General features: G+C 41.0%; 3 protein-coding genes across 3 annotated transcripts; 2 read left to right on the top strand and 1 right to left on the bottom strand.

The window, feature by feature from the left end:
- Window positions 1–266: 266 nt before the first annotated feature.
- On the top strand, window positions 267–3,322 carry LOC115725125 (beta-glucuronosyltransferase GlcAT14B). Its single transcript, XM_030654555.2, has 4 exons — window positions 267–1,186; window positions 1,791–1,866; window positions 1,963–2,078; window positions 2,572–3,322. Exons 1-4 carry the CDS (start codon window positions 637–639, stop codon window positions 3,081–3,083), a joined length of 1,254 nt encoding a protein of 417 aa, XP_030510415.1. The 5' UTR covers window positions 267–636; the 3' UTR covers window positions 3,084–3,322.
- A 522-nt stretch (window positions 3,323–3,844) lies between these two features.
- Window positions 3,845–5,706, bottom strand: LOC115725124 (pentatricopeptide repeat-containing protein At5g66520). The gene has a single exon (XM_030654554.2). The coding sequence runs from the start codon at window positions 5,525–5,527 to the stop codon at window positions 3,911–3,913; it is 1,617 nt and encodes a 538-aa protein (XP_030510414.1). The 5' UTR covers window positions 5,528–5,706; the 3' UTR covers window positions 3,845–3,910.
- Window positions 5,707–8,082: 2,376 nt separating this feature from the next.
- LOC115695022 (uncharacterized) lies at window positions 8,083–8,892 on the top strand. Its single transcript, XM_030622121.1, has one exon. It carries the CDS (start codon window positions 8,083–8,085, stop codon window positions 8,890–8,892), a length of 810 nt encoding a protein of 269 aa, XP_030477981.1.
- The last annotated feature ends 13,135 nt before the right edge of the window (window positions 8,893–22,027 follow it).

Below are 22,027 nucleotides of genomic sequence, written 5' to 3'. Positions count from 1 at the left end.
AAAAATATAACTTAAGTATTATTACCGTCAAAAATTAAACTTAAATATTTATTTACAATTGAAAGTTAAACTTAGATATTTATGTGGTAAATTATTATTATTTTTTTTTTTTTGTGTTATAATTGGTATAAATATAGAGTATCCAAACGAAACGACACACTTTTCGAAAAAAAAAAAAATTAAAAAACCATTCTTTTCTTTTTTATTACTGAAAAATTAATTCTTTATGTCTTTGTTATTCTTTTGCATAATAAAATATTAGATGTGTAAACAGGCATATATAAACCACAATCTTTATGTGTATCTCTCAAATGCTACTTTCTTTACTTTATGTGCAGTCACATTCACCCTCTCTGAATCACACCCCACTAAGCCAAAAACAAGTGAGCTAATAATTACAGCAGTTGATACATTCATTCCGTGACCTTCCATTTTTTATGCCCAAAAAAAATGGAAAAAAGAACAAGAGAAATTTAAAAAAAAAACCCAATAAAAGAAATAGATAGATCTTTCATTAGAGCATTCCCAAGAGCCCATTTTTGATCTCTATTGCTTTTTTTAGTTCTCTATGTTGTTCAATGTAGATTGATATCCGATCCTTAAGTAATACAGTGTTTTTTTTTTTTTTGCTTTCTAATGGAGATCAACAAGCAGCAAAAGAAGAAGAAGTGGTTTCTACCATTAGTACTCTCTCTTTTGTTATCTACTCTACTTGTGTTTATTACAGTTTTCACTTCTTTCAGCTCGTCTTCCTCAAAATTGTACAAGACCCCTGTCAAGAAAGAGGTCCCTCGTTTTGTTGAATCCAAGCTTAGGATTTCTGATACTTCCAAAGACCCAATACCAAGGTTGGCTTACTTGATCTCAGGCTCTATGGGGGATGGGAGGAGCTTGAAAAGGACCCTGAAAGCACTGTACCACCCTAGAAACCAGTATGTTGTGCACTTAGACCTCGAGGCCTCGGCCGAGGAGAGGTTGGACTTGGCTGAGTTTGTGAGAAAAGAACCGCTTTTTGCTAAGCTGGGTAACGTTAGGATGATTGTGAGGGCTAATTTGGTGACCTATCGAGGGCCAACAATGGTGACCAATACGCTACATGCTGCTTCTATTTTGTTAAGAGAAGGTGGAGACTGGGATTGGTTTATCAATCTAAGTGCTTCTGACTACCCTTTGGTGACCCAAGATGGTACAAACTTTAGTTTTCTTTCTTTATTTTTTTTCTTTTTAATTTCAGTTTCTAAATATAGATTGCTTGGTCCACTTGATCTGGGAAATGATGGCATTTTGCTTATGTGCTTAATCTAATGTAAGAAAGAACTGGGTTTTACTTTTTTATTGCAATTGAGGCTTGCATTGATTGGTTTTTTGAGTTTAAACTTAGTTAACTCTGTTACCAATTTTGGTTACTAGTTACTACCTGTGTTTGAATGAATTGTTTATTAGTCTCCTCACTGGTTTGACAAGTGTCTAGCTAGTTTAAACAACTCATCTCTTTCTATTGGAGCATTTGGCTTAATTTGACATTCTTGCTCTTGTCGTTTATAGTATTTTTATTTCCTAAAGGAAAAGTGAGAGAAGTGGGTGTGCCTCTCTTTCTATTTTTCCTTTTCTTTTTTCATTTCTTTCTATTTATTTTAGTGATGTCATTCTTGTTTTGCCCAGTAGATTTCTCATTGTAATGGTCCATAGATTTTGGTTGAATAGATGAGTAGGTAGGTAAATTCAATGATTAAGAACAAATGGTTAACTTCTAATTCCATAATTTTGTGCGTTTATTTCCTGTAACGCAGATCTGCTTCATACATTGTCAACAATTCCTAGAAACCTTAATTTTCTTGAGCATACGAGTGATATTGGCTGGAAAGAGTAAGTTATAATCATGTATTATTTTACGTTGCACTATATGTGTTCAAACTACAAGGCTGCAAATGAATGTGTTATATTAATTGGAGCTACTTTCAGGTCTCATAGAGCTAGACCTGTTATAATTGATCCAGGCTTGTATAGCTTGCACAAGTCAGATGTATTTTGGGTGCCGGAGAAGAGGAGTGTGCCGACTGCTTATAAGCTGTTTACAGGTGACATTTTCTGTTTCCTGCACTTTGAATGTACCTTTTTTTCCCTTTATTTTGGTAACAATGCAAGGTAGACATAGTTATTTCATGGGTAGAGTTCAGAACATGGTTAAGGTGAACAAAGCATAACATAGTGGAACACACATTTTATTTTTGGTTTAAAGATGGTGTTTTCCTATATTCTATACAAAATATAATTCAGCTTTGATCATATCAATTGCTTGTAATTTTACATTTTTGTATCTTGCAATGCCTTTTACAGAAGCATTTAAATTTGCCGCATGTTATTTCTTGTACTGCCTTACTGGTAAATACTTTGATACATTGCATAACCAGAAGATTTTAGTTGACTCTGAAGTTTGTTACTAGTCAGAATTGACCCATCTGCTCAGTATTCCAACTCTAAATTAGGCCAAGGAAATGAATTTCGATGAACTTTAAATAAGCTAGTTCATATACTTCTTGTTTATTGAATCATGCTTGATGATTTGTTCAGGTTCTGCTTGGATGATGCTCTCTCGCCCTTTTATTGATTTTTGCGTGTGGGGGTGGGACAACCTTCCAAGAATAGTTCTTATGTATTATGCCAACTTTCTTTCTTCACCTGAAGGTTATTTCCACACAGTCATCTGTAATGCAGAGGAGTTTCGGAACACGACTGTAAACCATGACCTCCACTTCATATCGTGGGACACTCCACCTAAGCAACACCCTCATTTCCTAACTACCAATGACTTTCAGAAGATGGTAGCTAGCAACGCCCCCTTTGCGAGGAAGTTTGGCAGGAACGAAACAGTTCTAGACAAAATTGATAATGAGCTTTTAGGTTGCAATGCTGATGGGTATGTACCTGGTGGATGGTTGAAAGGAAATACGAATGTGAGTGTCCTAGACTACATCATAGCAAATACCACAAAACTCAAGCCAGGTCCTGGCGCTCGAAGACTCAAACATCTCATCACTGGTTTGATAAAAGCAGAGGATTTCCATGCGAAACAGTGCTCCTGAAACTTGAGAGCATCATACTTATACCTAGTAACCAGGGCAGGACATTGCCGTCGTACAACTAATAATGGATGAGCCCTGGCTACACATATAGCAAGCCATAGGGATTTAGTGAGTAAGAAAAATATTACCGAGTTTTTATAGGATACAATATTCTTGTAGTTTGAAGCTGAAATTGTAAAATGAATAATTTTTTGTTCACATAATTACTATAAGTGAAAAGATCATGCTTCATCTGCTTACCATTGCGTTCTACTTTGTTACTTCAGCAGCCCCAGTGGTGATGCCATTGCATCTCAGGCTAAGCTTTGAGCTTATATCTCGCATTGGGGTATTGGCGAGCACAATAAATATTAGGAAGTTACTTTTTGAATTATAGACGTTCTACTGATTTTCTTGGAAAATTCGAAATGGTTGGGTTAAGGTTGTTGGGTGTACAACTTAAGTTTCTCATTAGCTAAAAATGAGAAGGATTTTAAATCTATTGGAATGAGGTCTTTTGGGAAGATGTCCAAAAATAAATCTGAGGATTTAAGCTCAAACCGGACAATAAATTACAAATTTACAAAGGTATAAACTTGAAGATTTAAATGGATGTAGAAGTGATTTTGTTGGTTCCCCCTCATGCAGCGTTTGGTTCCTTGTTTCAGTTTATTTCATACAATGAATGAAATAGATATCATATTAGTTATCCCATAACAACTGTGCTTATAAGTCAAGTTTATACTTCCTATTGGCTACAGAAAAATTGGCATAAAATGCTGTTTATGCAAATATTTTGTGCAGTATCAACCCAAAACGCTTGCTGAGCAAACAATTGTACTTTGTGACTATAAATTATCCAAGGAAAAATCGCGTGACATTACATCCTCCAAATAAATTATTTTGAAAAAAGAATCAAGTAACTTAAATACTTCATGTGCTTGGGGATGGCATTGATCACCAGCAAGGAACTCTTCAACCACACCATTTACCTCTATCACACTGCATCCTGGTTTCTTCAACATTCCAGCTTTTGAAATCACTTTTCTGACTCTCTTTGCCTGCATATCCCAACCAGCTTCTCTATACATATTATAAGAAAGTACATGAGTACCATAATCAGAAATTCCCATATCAGCTAGCTTTTTCCAAATACGGTTGCCAACTTCAACCTTCCCATAAACTCTGCAAGCACCAATTAAAGCTCCCCAAACATTTGCATCCCACCCAGCCAGTCCCCCCATCTTCTCTTCTAAGAACTTTTCAGCTTCTTCTACCATTCCTGCTCTAGCCAGAAGGTCAACAACACATGCATAGTGCTCCCCCTGAGGTTTTACTCCATAGATGGTGCTCATTTCGTTGAACAATTTAAGGCCCTCATTAACCATTTGTGCATGCGTACATGCAGTAAGAACAGCAATGAATGTGGTCTCTGTAGGTTGAATCCCATCTACAGTCATTTTTTCAAAAAAATCAAGTGACTTCCTTGCATTCCCATTTAAGGAGAGGCCAGTAATCATAGCATTCCAAGCTTCTGCATCCTTACTGGAAATTCCCTCAAAAACTGCTAAAGCTGACTCTAGTAAGCCACATTTTGAATACAAATCAACCAAAGCTGTGGCCAGGATCCGATTCGAGCTGAGCTTGTTCCTCTTGGCATAGGAGTGGATCCATAGTCCTTGTGTTACAGCACCAAGACGAGCAGAAGCAGTAAGAACTGTAACAAGAACAGATTCATTAGGCCTAATAGCTGCTTCTTGCATTTTCCCAAATAAACAGAGGACCTCTTTGAAGTTATTCAAACGAGAATAAGCAGCCATTATGGCACTCCAAGATACAGCATTTCTCTCAGGCATTTCATCAAACAACTCACGCGCTTTCTTAACGTCACCCATTCTCCCATATCCATCAATCATCGTCGTCCACAAAACGACATCTTTCTTAGGACATTTGTCGAACAAAAACCGAGCAAGTTCCATTTCATAAACCGAAGAGTAAAACTCAATAAGAGCGCTATTCACAAAAGGATCCTCACGAAAACCAAATTTAACAACATGGGCATGAACCAAACGACCAATAACTAGCTTCGAACCCGGGGCTACGAGAATCGTACAAGCTTTCATCAATGGCGGAAATGTATAGTGATTAGCAGCAAGCCCATGAGCCAACATGTCCAAATAGCATAAAACAGAATCCAGCGGCGCACGCATTCCAACGAACCCTCTGATCATAGAGTTGTACATAAAGACGTTTCTTCGATGGCGAAGATGGTCGAAGATTGAACGAGCGTAGGAAAAGAAAGAAGCGTGGCCGGAGGTAGCGGCAGCAGAAAGCACAGAGGCAAGGGCAAAAGGGTTTTCCGGGGAAGACGATTTGAGAAGATGGGCATGGATCTGCTTGAGCTGGTTTAAGGTTTTGCATTTTCGTGAGAGAGAAGCAATATGATGGTGGTTGTTGTGAATCATATGATTATGAAGTGAGGTCTCATATTAATATCATATCTCTCGTACTCAACATTTGATTAACGAAGTAGAAAATCCTCGTTCCAAGAACCTTGGTACTATTCTGACTTGATCATCAGTCGGTGCGGTGCGGTGGCCTCTACTTCTCTTTCACTTTAGCAGGACTGTAGGAGGCTCCGATTTTTTTTTTTTAAAGTAAAAACGTTTATAAATAGCAAATTAGACCAAACGGTCGTTACATAGAATGTTGTTCAGGATAGACGATTCAGGTCGTTACACAGGGCCGGTCTAAGCATTTTGGGACCTCGTTCAAAATTTTAAAATTGGACTTAAAAAAAAAAAAAGAAAAAAAAAACCATGTACATTAAAACTACAATTTTATACTAACTTTTTTTTAAGATTTATTCATAAATTTTCAATTATAAATTTTTTATTTATGTGTATATAATAGGAAAAAAAAAATAGGCCTTTTCTTTTAAAAAAAAAAATTGGGCCTTAAAAAAATGAGGGCCTTGTGCAATGGCCCAAGCTGTTCAATACTTGGGCTGGCCCTGTCGTTACATAGAATGTTGTTCGAGATAAACGATTCACTCAACCTACCAAACCGGTAGTTCGTAAAAATCCATTTGGCCAACCATAAAGTTACAACCTTTGCTAACAAAAGAAAAATTACAACCATCAAACAGCCGAGAGAGTCTTAAACAAAAATTAAAGTAATTTTCAATTCCCCAACGAACATCCAAACCGTTGATCGAATTGATAACCACTCTAAAATCGCTCTTATAATGATAAATTTCAAGCTTTCCTCTTTAGCTACCTCTCCAAACAACAACCAGCCGTCTCTCCACAAAGCGCATCAAAGAAGCCCAAACTAGAAGACTAACGCTTTCATGGCCAATGGCGCTTTCATTTCTATCTCCATTTATAGTTATCATAAATGTAGACAAAGAAAGTGTTTTTCTTTCATCTCTATATCGTTTAGCAGTTTTTCTTCTTCTAAAATATAAAATAGTTTTCTTTTCGAAAAGTCAAATTGTTTAATAATATATGATTATTTAAAATTTTATTATTATTTTTTTTAAGTAAGAGCATACTTATCATAAATTGAAAAGACAGTTACAAAATAGGTTGCCAATAAGGAGGAAACTAGGATAAACCAAGCATTTGGTGTGTGAAAGTCCACTTAACCACATCATCACGAGCAGTATAATTACAAGTCCTACTAATATTAAAAAAAATATTACAGAACTTTATATTTTATATATAAGAGTTAAGTTCTGCAAAATTTTCAAAAGTTTTATAAGCTGGCAGCTAATCTCAAAACTCATTTTTTTTTTGGTGGATTGTGCACGTAAACACATTATATAAGTTACACAATTTCATTAATCTATATAAATTGATATCTAAAAACAAATAAAAAAATAATTAATTTAAAAAATAAAAAATAAATCATTTTAAAACAACTACAGCTAAAAATTATTAAGGAAAAGTATAAAGTTGTCCATGTCATTCTAAAATCACTCTAAAATTATTTTTGTCTTCTCTCCTTAATTCTCTCAATTTCAATATTTTATTAAAGCATAAATCTACAAATTAATATTTTACTATTTTTTTAATAATTTTTCTATAAAAAAGTATAAATCTACAAACTAATATTTTACTATTATTTTAATTTTCTATAAAAATATAAAATATTTTATAAAAGTTAGAAAATAAAAAATAAATTCTAAAAAAATATTAAAACTTAAATCATATAATTAATCGTAAATTACGTACATACATAAAATATCAAGCAATATATATAATCTAAATTTTTATATATATATATAAAGCAGAAACATAAAGCGGTGACATGATACTCTAAAATTGCTTTAAAGCTATGCTTCTTTTCTCTCTTTAATTTTCTCATTTTTTAATTTTTAATTCATATAAAATTGTTTTAAAACTATTTTTCTCTTTTCTCCTTAATTCTCTCATTTTTTAATTTTAATTCTATAAAAAATACAAAAATAACTCCATAAAACTCAAATTATAGTAATAATAATACAATATATAATCTTAATTTTTTGGATTTTTTTTTAAAAAATATATAATAATAATATAAAAATGATAACTCTAATGTGTACGATTTTGACTTTTTTTTTTTTTAAAAAAAAAATAGGATAATAATAATAATAAAAAATAATCAGTTGTACGTGATACTTGAAATAATATTTCAATTATTTTTTACCACGTTTAAATTCTCATTAAAATATTAATTAATTTTTAACAAAAATCTACTTTGCGTCTTTTTTTTTTAAATGATAACTTTAATGTCTAGTATCACATAATTATAACTAAAGAGCATTGCTACTATATATCAGCTTGTTATGGGTAAAAAAAAAAAAAGAATACACAACCCAGTCTTTTGCTCTCTCTAGAGTATAACTTCCGTTGGAAGAGTATGGGAGCTAGAGTGCTTATTCATTAGCTCACCATTGTCCCAGTATTCTGCTATGGTTTTTTAGCTCTCTATTTCATTAGTTGTGTGCAGTCCGACTTGTTAGGAGTTCAAGAGAATGGCTGACCCCTCTCTAAACGAACTTTTTGAAGATTCAGTCCAGGTTAGTGTAAATGACATCACATTGGATCTCCATCCTGGTGAGGTTGACCCCCCAAATGAACCATGCAAGATTATTTTGGGGAAATTATTTTGTCACACCAGACTTGGGAAGAAGGCAATACAAGGCTCCCTGAAGAATGCTTGGGCATCCATCTCAGGCTGGAGCTGGAAGGAACGTGACGACGGACTTCTTCAGTTCTCTTTCAGAACTAGTTTTGATGCTGAAAATGTCCTACTGCGAAGGCCATGGCTGGTGTGTGGATACTTACTGGTTCTTATGCCATGGCCTTCATGGCTCACACCTGAGGAGGTCTCATTTGACCATACCCCAATCTGGGTTCGTCTGAAGAGTATTCCCCCATTTTACTGGAACAAAACAAACCTCCAAGAGTTGGCTGGAAAAGTTTCATCGGTTTATGAGCTTCCCCGGTTTATTGAAAAAAACTTTGAAAGAGGATCCTTCGGTATGGGCACTCTACGATTCAGAGCCACGGTAGATTTATCCAAACCTCTATTCTCGGGATTCTTCCTAAGACGTCCAGGCATCAAAGATCTGTGGTTACAATACCAATACGAAAAGCTACCCAAAATTTGTTACAAGTGTGGTCTCATGACACATGAACATAGGTTTTGTTTTAAGAAACCAACAGTGATAAAAGATGATAAAGGAAGCTTCTTTCCTATGTTTGGGAATTGGATGGCTGAAGAGGCAAAGGAAAAATCGCCTTTCCACCCCCTATTCCTAACTGGTTCAATGAGTGGATAGTTAATCAGCAGGCAGCGAAGGATGAGAAAGTGAGACATCTCCTACAGAATCAAAAAATAAGTTTGCAGATTGAAGCCGCGGATATGCGAGAACTCCGGAATCAATATCCAGGCAAAAGGCGTCAAGTGGAGACGGTGGTGGAAACCAGAGTCGACGCCGAAGAAGTAGTGCTGAACCGGTTCCCAGCGATTCATCTGCCGGGGATAGGTGAAGTTACTCCTTTTGAGAACACTACAAACCTGGTAGTGGAAAAGATACTTCCTGAATTTCCTTCTTTGGAGTTAAAGGAGACAATGCAGCATAAAGATGTACCAACCTGCAGTAGTCCAGAGGCCATGCCTGTCAACAACGGAAGCATGCGGTCTGGCTCAACCTCCCGTTTTGCAACAAAAGACAAAGGGCTCTTGGTGGAAGACACAACAAATGAAGAAAAAATAGATGAGTCAACTAAACTAGCCGTTGGAGAACAGATATCTACTGTTGGCAAGTCCATTTGTCATGGGCCAAAGAAGGTGGAGGCCCAAAACATTTCTGGTCCGAGTGTGAAAAGCCCAAGAGTGATAATTAAAAAAGCAAATTCAACTAAATTGGGCCCTGACCAACAAAACCTTTTAGGAACCCAGGCCCATCTCATTGATTGGCCTTCCAAAGAATGTTGGGAAATTGCCTTTGATCAATTGTTGGGAGCAAAAACAATTGACAAGTACCACCGTGAACCTACTTTGTTCAACCCCATACTCGACATCGAAGAAATAAGGTGCTATGAGGCTGAGCATGGTCCGAGGAAAAGAAATTCAACTGATGGTTTCCTTATGTTACCTGAGAAGCGTGAGTATGAGGCTTTCTCTCCAAACAAACATGATGTCATCCACAACTGTGAAGAAAAAGTGGACTCGCCTATGCTTGAGATTGAGGGAGACTTCTCGCCAGGATCATATGAAATTAAACAGAGTCATAGGAAAAGAGGACGGCCAAGAAAAGGTACAAGCCCAGTTCCAAAGCCTCAAGAGCCTACTACTACAAGGAAACGAGGAAGACCGGTGAAGGACCCATCTCCACTCGCAGCAAGAACGATTCGTCTCAAAAGGGAAGGCAGCAACCGAAAGCAGAAAAAGGTTGGTAAACACTACTCTAACCCATGGAACACTGCCTCTGTGGAGCTAGCAATTGATCTTCAAAATCATTTTGTGGTTATTGAGAAAAACATAAACGCTCCCAGTAATTGTGTGATCGAAGAGATATCTGAACTTGATAATCAACACCCTCAGTTAAGTGCTACCTGTGACAATGACCAAAAGGAAACAACGCAGCAGGTTTTTTGCTTTGGGGCTACGGAGACTTGCCCTCAAAAGTCTCCAGATACCCAATGAAGATTTTGGCTTGGAACTCTCGCGGTCTCGGGAATTTCGTGGTAGTTCGACAACTTACGGCGTTGGTCCGTCAAGCCCATCCCAATGTGATTATCCTGTCTGAAACTAGATTGATCGAGGAAAAATTCCATAGACTGTGTCTGAAGTTACATTTCATTGAAGGTGTTTATATCCCCCCTATTGGCTTAGCAGGGGGCTTCGGTCTATATTGGCGAAATGGAATTAAATGTGTGGTTCAAAGTGGAGATAAGAATCTAATAAACGTGATTATCGAATCCGACCCACCTGGTACTCCTTGGAATTTGCTGGGGATATATTGTCCTCCTAACTTTTCTGGTAAAGAAGCTTTTTGGAATGGAATTGGTGATTTACTCCTGAATACAACGCATCCTTATGTGCTTATTGGCGATCTTAATGGCACCCTTGCGGACCATGAAAATCTTAACTACTCAAATTGGAGGAACGCGGCTAGATACTCCTTTGATCTACGCCGGATGGTTGCAAGAACTGGAGTGGTTGATCTGGTCTCCCATGGTGGGAAATTCACTTGGTTTCAAAAATCGAATAGCACCGGGGGAGCTTGCCGCCTGAAAAGAGCCCGCCTAGATAGAGCTTTGGCTTCGATAGACTGGAGAATGTTGCACCCGAATGCCATTACACAAGTACTTAGTTCGGCTACTTCGGACCACCGTCCTATCCTCCTTGACATCGATGGAGGTGTCAATTGCCGAAGAACGCAGTTCGAGTATGAACTAATGTGGGGGCGCGACCCGAAATGCTTTTGGGTTGTTAAGAATGCTTGGAAGGACAGACTCCATCACAATCCGATGCTCAACTTCTACCGTAAACTGAAGAAAACAAGAGATCAACTGTCAATTTGGAACAAAGTCCATTTCAAAATGCTCGGGCACCAGGTGAGTGAAGCTAGATCCTTGTTACATCAACTAGAGAGCAGGGATGATGTGGAGGTGGAAGAACTGTATAGTGCGAGGGACAAGTTGAAGGAGGCTCTTGCAAGAGAAGAGATTTTCTGGAGGCAGAAGTCAAGAGTTAAATGGCTGCAATAGGGTGATAGTTGTACCAAATTCTTCATGGCATCAACTGTAATCAGAAGAAGAAGAAACTTCATTCAAGAACTTAAGACGGATGATGGTACATGGGAAAGAGATCCTAAAAATATTGCTGAAATGTTCACCACGAAATTCAACAATATCTTCATCGACAAGAGAACGGCTTCTCTCCCAAAGTTACGGTGCCTTGATGATTGTCACATCTCGCCCCAAGACAATGCAAAATTGAATTCTATCCCTGCGAAGGAGGAAATTGAATTGTGTATGCGATCTATGGGACAAGATAGAGCTCCCGGGCCAGATGGAATGTCCACAGGGTTCTACCTCCAACATTGGCCGACGGTTAGAAGGGATGTGTTCGATATGGCTACTCACTTCTTCAGGAACTTTGAGCTTCCGCAGTTTATAAACAACACGAACATTGTGTTAGTTCCAAAGAAAGATTATCCAACCGGGGTGAATGATTACAGACCGATAGCACTGTGCAATGTGGCCTACAAATGCATCTCCAAGATCTTAGCTCTGCGTCTAAGAAATCTCCTGCCGTGTATTATCTCCCCGGCCCAAACTGCCTTCGTAAAAGGTCGTCAAATTGCGGAAAATACAGCGGTTGCTAGAGAAATTGTCCACTCTATGAGTAAGAAGCGAGGAAAAAAAGGCTTCATGATGATCAAGCTAGACATGGAAAAAGCCTATGATAAAATGAGCTGGAGTTTTATCTTGGAAGTGGTTCGGAATATGAATTTTGACGATACTTTCATCAAGTGGGTTCAGGTGTGTATTGAAGTTAAGAGAATGGGGTGACCCCCTATCTCTGGCTCTATTTATTATTGCCGCGGATGTTCTCTCCAGACTTCTCATGGCAAAAACTGAGGAAGGAAAGATCGCTGGGTTCAAATTCACCAGAAATGGACCAGCGATCACGCACCTAATGTTCGCGGAGGATGTTATTTTATTTGGAAAAGCCTCGGTGAAGGAAGCAAAAAATTTTCTCAACTGCATTGAAGAGTACTGTGCCTGGTCCGGACAAGCGGTTAATTATCAGAAGTCTACAGTCCATTTCACACAAAGGGTTCCCAACAGAATGGCTGATGATGTATTGAACATCCTAGGCATGAAAAGGCTGAAAAGTGACTCTGTTTATTTAGGATTGCCTTTATTCAGATCCTTGTGAAGATCCAAAGACCTCCAATTTCTTGTGGAAAAGGTGATGCAGAGAATAAAAGGCTGGAAAACGAGACTCTTATCCAAAGCGGGTAGAGCTTGCCTCATCCAATCGGTTGGATCTTCCATTGCTACCTATGTGGCAGCCTCGGATGTAATTCCAAAAACTATAGTCAGGAAAGTGGACAAGGAACTACGGGATTTTTGGTGGGGTGATTCTGAAACTAGAAGATCTTGCCACATGATAGCGTGGAGCTCTCTTTGTCAACCGAAACTGAGAGCGGGTCTCGGTTTCAGGAGATTGGAAACAATAAACTCAGCTTTTCTCCTTAAGTGGGCTTGGAAGGCTCTCACCGACAATTCAAGCATTTGGGGGAGAGCCATACAGACTAAATATTTGATGAATGGTAACTTCATTGATGCTGTATCCAATAGTAAGGACTCAAGTTTTTGGAAGGCTATTCTAAGAACCAGATCCCTCCTAGCTGATCATGTGTGCAGAAAGATTGGTAATGGTAAAGAAACTTCCATATGGTTTGACCCGTGGGTGCCTTCCGCAAATAGATGTCCTACCCCGCTCATGGATGCAACTAATGGAGTGGCTTGGGTGAATCAATTCATGGATGATAACCTTCGTTGGAATGAGGAGATGATTAGAAGATGGTTCGCACGGGAAGATGCGACAGCGATCCTCAATATACAACTCCCTGAAGAAGATACTAAGGATGACTGGTTGTGGCTTGGTGACTCAAGTGGGGAGTTCACTATTAGATCAGCGTGCCGTATTGTCAATGGAGGAGGCTCTGTAATCTAGGCAGAGCATAGGTGGAAAAGGATTTGGAAATCAACACTCCATCCTAGACTGAAACTGCTTTGGAGGCAATTGGAAAGAGATGCCTTCCAAACCAGAGGCAAACTTGCTGGTTTTATGGAAATAACTAACGACAATTGCCCTGTGTGTGGCGAAGAGAAAGAGACTATATTCCATTTGTTATGGCAGTGTACTATCGCTAAAGCCATCTGGTTTAATTCTTCTTTGGGAATCAGAGTGGATCGGGTTAGTATTGGGGACTGGAAGCAGTGGCAAGAGTGGTTCCTTGATGATTGTAACAGACCCCCTAACATCTCTTTTGAGGACATCTTGATTGCTGCTCTGTGTGTGGTGGAAGCTATTTGGAGAGAGAGAAACTCCATTGTTCATGGCCAGTCTTGAAGTCAGATTTCGCAGTTGATCTCTCGTGTCAATTGTAAAATTCAGGAACATAAGTATGTGGCCTCTAATGATATTGAGGACTTCTGTGCTTGGAGCCCCCCTCCCGCGTCTTGGCTATGCTGCAACTGTGATATTGCGTCTGATGGTGACTGTCTAATTACAGCAACCATTGTCCGAAACGATCAAGGAACAATAGTTGCAATAAAATCTGAGAATCGTCACATCACTAACCCTTTGATAGGTGAAGCTTACGCGGCGTGTATCGCAGCTGAACTAATGGTGGAAAGGAAGATTGAACATGTCGTCTTCCAATGTGATAACATTAATGTTGTCAATGCTTTCTCGATGGAGACAGAAAGGGGGATCAACTTCAACTTAGTTCACCTCAGAAGACGATTCCACAAGTTCTGCAGGAATTTTAAGAACTGGGAGATTGGGCATGTATCACGGAAGTGCAACTTCATGGCTCATAACATTGCCAAATGGGCGAGACAGTTTCGGGTCACTGGGCTCATTCGAAGCACAGAACTGGATAAATCAGTGCTGAATGACTACGTCGAATGGAAGAAACATGCAAGTTAATTTACTGGGGTACCAACGGCAGCATGTCAAGCTGTCTGTTTTTCCTTTTCTAATTTTCTTCAGTTAGTTAGTTTAATGTTTTGCCACTGTCTGTTTTTCAATTTGCTTTATGGCCTCTTAGGCCTTGTTGTTTTTTTATGGTTTTGAACTCTGTATTATCTTTTTCCGTTTAATATATTCCTGGGGTGTGCTAACACCCCCAACTTCATCAAAAAAAAAAGAGCATTGCTACTTATTTCCTAGGTGGCACCCTACGATTGGTTAGCTATATTTCCTAAATCATATTTTTTTAAGTTATATGAGATCTGCTACTTAATTACACTAATGGTGATACCAAGAAGGATTGCCTTTTAGCATCTCATAACTAAAATATCACATTTTTACATATTTTTTTAATTAAGATATTAAAAAAAAAAATAATCACTTTTCTAAACATATTAATTAATAATAACAAAACAAACTAATGAATTTCCTCTATTGTCTTAAAATTATTAATTTATATATTACTAAAATTCTTGTTTTAGGTTGGTTCATATTATTAAGTTGTATAAGCTGTAAAAGTTATTTTAATTAACTAACTAGTATAGTGTTTAGCTGATTGGAATGTTGGTAGAATTGGAATGACTTTTTCTAAAGTGAATCCATTCATTTGTTTGGTTTGTCATTTATAATTGAAAAGTTTATATAAATGTGTTATGTCACCTAATTTCTTACAACTAGCGAGTAATTAACTATGTTATGTACTTTTCTTTTAACATTTTTTTTTATTAAAATCTATTCTAATTCTATTGAAATTTCGGCAACATAACAGCTGTAATTGGACGTTTCCAAAAATTTTAAAAGTGCCTAAAGTAACAAACAAAACAAATATAACAACACAGAACAAACAAAATAACATAAACAATACAAAATTTCTCCACCTATCCGACCGCAGTACATGTATTCGCAAAACCTACTTCACTACGGATGAATATTTAAGATATTCAAACTCAACTAAGCATGCATTGATAATTAATTATAATAACGAAAAGTTAGCGAATGGATATACCTATTGCAAATCTAATCGACACCAAAATATGTCAAACCTTAAATATTAGCTCACAACCTATAATATAATGCAATATAAAACCTGTTGACCCTGATTTTGCCCAATATACGTGGACCAACCACACAGGGACACGTGGACACGAAGACCTTAACATTCAAATTAATGGCTAAGTCTTTGTAAAGAAAGGCGTTATCCGGGACCTTCCTCCCGGAGAAGGCATACAAAGTCCTCTATGCTCCCGGAGACCTAAATGATATAAAGCACCTCCGGGAGATGTCAGGCTTCCACTGAGCAGTCATCTCGCATTTAATGCCGCATGGGAGGAAGCGTGTTGGAACTGCCACACGCAATAAAGTCTGACGACACAACCCCCGATCTGCACCTACAAGGCTATGACCACATAAGTCTAATGACGGCTACACTGTGAAGAATCACATCAGTCAAAAGGCCATAAGGACAATCCACATAAAATCCTACAGCACCTAGGGATTTGACCATGCATTACCCATGGTATATTCATTGGGAATACCCAACTTTATTGATAGCTACAGAAATACATGTGCTATAATTCTAGGAATCACCCCACAAAAACACTATAAATACCCCCTCAAAGCTCATTAATGGGGTCGAGAATTTTTGGGTTGCATAAGTGCAAGAAGAGTAGATACTCACCAAGAACATTCTCTCTGTATTAAATACACTCATAAATATACAGACTCGTGGACTAAGGCTCATTAACGCCCCAACCACGTAAAAATCCTTCTCTTAATTTCTTACAGCTTTTTAATCTTTTATTATTTTATTGGTTGCCGAAAACCTCGGTCAACATTTTGGTGCTTTCATTGAGAGCTGAAGAAAGCTTCTGTAAACACACACTACGTTACAACAATGGTGGAAACTCGAAGCACTCGCCAACCTCGCCCTCTAGAAGATGCTCAAGATCCAAATGAGGAAGACGTAGCCTCAAGAGCAGCTGAGGGCTCCGAGGAAGAAAAAGGAGTTCCTGATGATGATTACGAGGGAAACCTCGATGAGTACGCCTATGATGACGGTAGCTACTCAGAGTTGGTGCTTCTAAGACAAAAGGTTGTCGATCATGAAGCTGAGATCGCAGCCCAAAAAGCACAAAACCAAAAGATGCAAGAGGTAATGCTGGCCATGCAAAAAGCCATGGAGGCAGCTGGCATCCACGTACATCCAGAAGCCATGTCTGCTGGACTTGGAAAGGAACTAGAGGAATCCTCACCAAGTACCCAACGGCAAAAATCTAGGGAACCAAGCCCTATAAGGTATCCCGCTGAAGGGAACCAAAAGAAAAACCCTACTTCTACTCCCGGGAAAAAGAAAAAGGCGCAGGATCCGTGAAAGGTCCGCTCAGATTTCCTGAAAGGGAAAGGTCCGCAGAGGGGCAAACTCCAAAAAAGGAGTCTTGGCCCTCAGGATCGAGAGGTCCGAAAAAGCGTTTCCGTGCACCAGGAGCCCGGAGGTAGAGGAAGAAGAGGACAGAAATGTCCTCCCGTTGATTTGAGAAATCAAATCAATGGGAATCAAGGTGACCTCCGGGATCACCTTGACCAAAAGAAATACGGGCCCGCGGTCTCCATGGAAACGTTAAATGAAGGAATCATGGCGGAACTCGCCATACTCCGAAGAGATATCGCCCGAGTCTCCCGGAGACAAAAGGGCGACGACTCTAATTCAGACTGTGAGGACCGGGAGCCATGTGCTAAGCACATCCTGGAGGCAGAGCTCCCCAAGAACTTTAAGATGCCCGAAATGGCGGCTTATACCGGGAACTCCGATCCAAGCGACCACCTGTCGCGGTTCAACCGTGTCATGACGGTCATGAGAGTCAACAATGACGCAAAAAGTCTGTGCTTCCCGCTTACTCTAAGCGGGTCCGCGGAGGAATGGTTCAAAAAACTGGAGCCAGGATCCGTAGGCTGTTGGAATAAGTTGCAGACCAACTTCCGGAGACAGTTTGTTGCCGCAAGAAAGGTTAACCTGGAGGTCAGTGCCTTGACTAACATCAAGCAGCTACCTACGGAGACCTTAAAGAATTATATAAAGAGGTTCCGAGAGGAAGCCTCGAAGACCAAGAAAGTTGATGACGGACAACAGCTTGCCCTTCTCCAGGCAGGCATTCGTACAGGGACTCCATTATGGAACGAACTATAACAAGAAGGAGCTACAAACCTTCAGGACTTCCAGAAGAGAGTCCAAAAATACATCAATCTTGAAGAGGTCCATATAGTGGCCTATGGAGGATATTATCCCACCGGGATAGCCGGGTATATGCCCGGAGCCTAGCCGTCGGGTACTGTCCCGACCGCAACTCCACCTATGAGCAGCATACAATTCTCCGCTACTCCCGGATACAGCCAGGGTCAAGCCTTGGCCCCCGCATCGTCCCATTTTGGAAATCCCTCGGGGATAAATGGACAAGCTCCCTCGCACTCCGCTCTGACTACCAGTCTGGCCGGTCATTCCCAGGGCTCGAGGAGTAAAAGGTCCTCCAAAAGCAGCACCTGGACGGAGGAAAACGACAGAAAAGGGGGTACACTCCCCAATACACCCAGTACACGGAGTTGACAGACTCCCAAGAGCGTGTGTACTTTGCTACTAGGCAAAATACACACTATCGGAGACCACCTCCCTTGTACAAGGATAGTTCCCGGATGGACCCCAACAAAAGATGCGAGTATCATAATGACATTGGGCACAGTACCAATGAGTGCAAAAATCTCAAAGATGAGATCGAAAACCTAATCCGATTAGGACACCTCTACGAGTGGATCAAGAATCGGTTGCCTCATCTCAACCCAGGTCAGGCGACTGGAGCTTTGCCACAAGGAACACCATGGGGTGCGACAGGAGTATTGGCTCCAATTGCTCCCACTGGAGATGCCCAGCATATCCCTGTGGTCTGCCACCCAGACCTAATGGGAGAGTGGTCATGATCTCAGGAGGACCCCATATCGGAGGAACAACCCGCAAAGAACTAAAGCGGTACGCAGGGGCCGTGAAGCACAATGAGGTTTGGGAGGTTACTCAACTCCCTGCTCAAAGGCCCCGACTGATGGATCAACCCATCACATTCACGGAAGAAGACGCCAAGACTGTGCGTTTCCCCCACCATGACCCGTTGGTCATAGAGACCCCCAATAGGCCTGACAGATCGAGACCTCTCACCAAGTGGTTCCCAACTCACAGGGTTCAACGGAACAACACTTATCCCGATGGGGAAAGTAAGACTTCCAGTTACCTTGTGCCCGGACACCCCCCAGAGCACGTTCAAAGTTCCCAACTCAGGAAGCTGGGATAGGAATGGTGAGAGGAAATCAGGGGGAGGCAAGGCAATGTTACAACGTAGCAACCCACCTGCCTGTACTGATGGTCCGAGAAACCATTGAGCCAGAAATAGCTGAAGAAGATGAATTGGATCCCCGCGTGGGGTCCGAGAAAATTGTAGAACCAATGGAGGACGTCGAGGAGATATCAGTGTGCGACCTCGACTCCACCAAGGTACTCCGGCTAGGAAAAAGCCTAGACCCGGAGGAAAAAGAAAAAATAATAAAGACACTGAAGGGCGCCATCGACATTTTTGCATGGCACCAAGAGGACATGACTGGCATAAGTCCCCACGTCATCACTCATGTCCTCAACGTCAACCTGAACATGCCGCCAGTCCAACAAAAGCGACGACCCCTCGATACAGTAAAGGTCGAGGCCCTAGAGAAAGAGGTGGATAAGCTTTTAACAAGCGGTATGATCCGCGACGTTTACTACCAGGAATGGCTAGCCAATCCGGTCCTGGTGCCGAAGCCTAACGAAACCTAGCGAGTTTGTATAGACTTCACTGATCCAAACAAAGCTTGCCCAAAGGACTGTTTCCCTCTGCCCAGGATCGACCAGATGGTAGACGCCACTTTCAGATTCAAGTTACTGTCCTTCATGGACGCGTACGCCGGGTACAACCAAATAAAGATGCACACGGCGGACCAAGAGTGCACTAGCTTCAGTACCGATAAGGGGGTATACTGCTACCTGGTCATGACTTTCGGACTAAAGAACGCTGGTGCGACCTACCAAAGAATGGTCAACCGGATGTTCAAAGGCCTCTTGGGGCGAAACATGGAGGTGTACGTAGACGACATGCTAGTCAAGTCTAAAGCGTGCAATAGCCATGCAGACGACTTAGAAGAGTGTTTCGAGGTAGTCCGGAGATACGGAATGAAGCTCAACCCAAAGAAATGCACATTTGGGGTCAAATCAGGAAAGTTCCTGGGCTTCATCGTTAGCCAGAGGGGGATTGAGGCAAACCCAGAAAAAATTCAGGCTCTCCTGAACATGCCATCCCCCAAGAAGCATAAAGACGTGCAAAGCCTAACTGGAAATGTTGCTGCCCTAAGCCGTTTTATCTCCCGGTCTACAGATAAGTGCATTCCCTTCTTCAACATATTGAAGAAGTGCCAGAAGTTTGAATGGTCTGACGAGTGCGAGGAGGCATTCAAAAAGCTGAAAGAGCACATGGCCAAGCCTCCAATCCTATCGAAACCCGTCCTCGGAGAAGACCTGTTCCTGTATTTGGCCGTCTCCGAGCACGCAGTCAGCACGGCCTTAGTCCGGGAAGAAGAGAAAACTCAGCATCCCGTGTACTACGTTAGCAAGCGCATGATAGGGGCGGAGACACGGTACCCCATCATCGAAAAACTAGTTTTCTGCCTCCTAATAGCCTCAAGAAAATTAAGGCCATATTTTCAAGCGCACCCAATCAAGGTGTTGACCAATCACCCACTCCGGCAAGTCCTGCAAAAGCCAGAGGCGTCCGGAAGGCTCCTCAAATGAGCGATGGAGTTGAGTCAATTCGACTTACACTACATACCCCGCATCTCTATAAAGGGACAAGCATTGGCGGACTTCATCACTGAATGTAATGAAGCCGAGGCAACTGCGAATGCGCCGGTACCATCGGTCCCCACATGGAGAGTGTTCGTGGACGGAGCCTCCAACGAAAACGGATCCGGAGCGGGGGTTGCGATGATATCCCCAACCGCACTTTGACTCCAGGCAGGCCTACGGTTCGACGTTTCGGCTTCAAATAACGAAGTCGAGTATGAAGCCCTGATAGCAGGACTGAGGTTAGCAAAGGCCGTGGGGGCCAAAAGAGTAGAAGTCTACAGCGACTCCCAACTTGTCGTAAACCAGATATCGGGAGAGTATCAAACGCGCGGCGAACGAATGGCCGCATATGTAACAATAGTCCGGGAACTGCTCCACGAGTTCACGGACTACAAAGTAGAAAGAATCCCCCAGGAAAAGAACGCTCACGCAGACTGCCTGGCTAAGTTAGCTTCAGACAGTGAAATTGAAGGACTGGGGGTAGTACCCGTGGAACGCTTGGCAGAGCCAAGCATCAAAATAAAAGATGCCATAGTAACGATTGGGGAAGAACCCAACTGGATGGTCCCCATCATAGAATACATAACAAAAGGTGAGTTGCCCCAAGAAAGGGCACTGTCCAGAAAGATCCAATATCAGGCTCATCGTTATGTAATGATGGATAAAATTCTCTACCGAAGAGGACTCAGCTTGCCTTATTTAAGGTGTGTATCAGACCCTGAAGCTAGGCAAATAATGCTAGAGGTCCACGAAGGGTTCTGTGGAGATCATACAGGAGGACCGAGTCTCTCAAAGAAAATATTGAGACAAGGATACTTCTGGCCAACAATGAAATGCATAGACTACGTCCAAAAATGTGATTCGTGCCAAAGGTTCGTGAACATACCAAGAGCTCCTCCCAATGAGATCACCCTGATGACTAGCCCCTGGCACTTCGCGGTCTGGGGGATAGATCTTATTGGATCCCTGCCGACAGGAAAGGGAGGAGTAAAGTATGCAATAGTAGCAGTAGACTACTTCACCAAATGGACGGAGGCCGAGCCCATGAAGACTATAACTGCTAAAAAAGCACTAGACTTTGTTATCAAAAACATAGTGTGTCGATATGGCTTGCCTCACAAAATAGTCTCTGACAATGGAAAGCAATTTGATTGGGAAGAGTTCACTGACTTCTGCAACCAACACGGAATCGTAAAAAGCTTCTCCGCGGTGGCAAGGCCGCAAACAAACAGACAAGCAGAAGCAGTCAACAAAATTCTAAAGGTCACCCTAAAGAAAAAGCTGCTGGCCTGCAAAAACAACTGGCCCGAAGAGTTGCCAAGAGTGTTATGGGCCTACCGGACGACCCCCAAAACCACGACCGGTCACTCGCCTTTCTCAATGGCCTACAGTTGTGAAGCGATGGTCCCGGTAGAAACGTTATTCCCATCCCACAGGAGAACGACTTACGATCCAGCTACAAACCAAGCTTTATTACAAGAAAAGGTGGATCAAGTTGAAGAACTCCGGGACGAGTCACAAATACGAATGGCAGCTTATCAAAAGAAGGTGACCAAATATTTTAACTCCAAAGTTAAAAACAGAAAATTCACTATTGGGGATATGGTCTTAAGAAGAGTCTTCCCGGCCACCCAAGAACCCGGAGTGGGGGTACTTGGGCCAAACTGGGAAGGGCCATATGAAATCGGGGACGAAATCGGTTCAGGAACCTATAAGCTAAAAAGGATGGATGGAACCATTGTGCCAAGGGCCTAGAACGCCGATCACCTCCGAAAATATTACCAAT

This window comes from Cannabis sativa, chromosome 6, assembly GCF_029168945.1.
Source record: "Cannabis sativa cultivar Pink pepper isolate KNU-18-1 chromosome 6, ASM2916894v1, whole genome shotgun sequence".
In the NCBI taxonomy this organism is placed as follows: Eukaryota; Viridiplantae; Streptophyta; class Magnoliopsida; order Rosales; family Cannabaceae; genus Cannabis; species Cannabis sativa.
The sequence above is the reverse complement of the archived record's forward strand: the minus strand, read 5'-3'. Positions and strand labels throughout refer to the sequence as shown.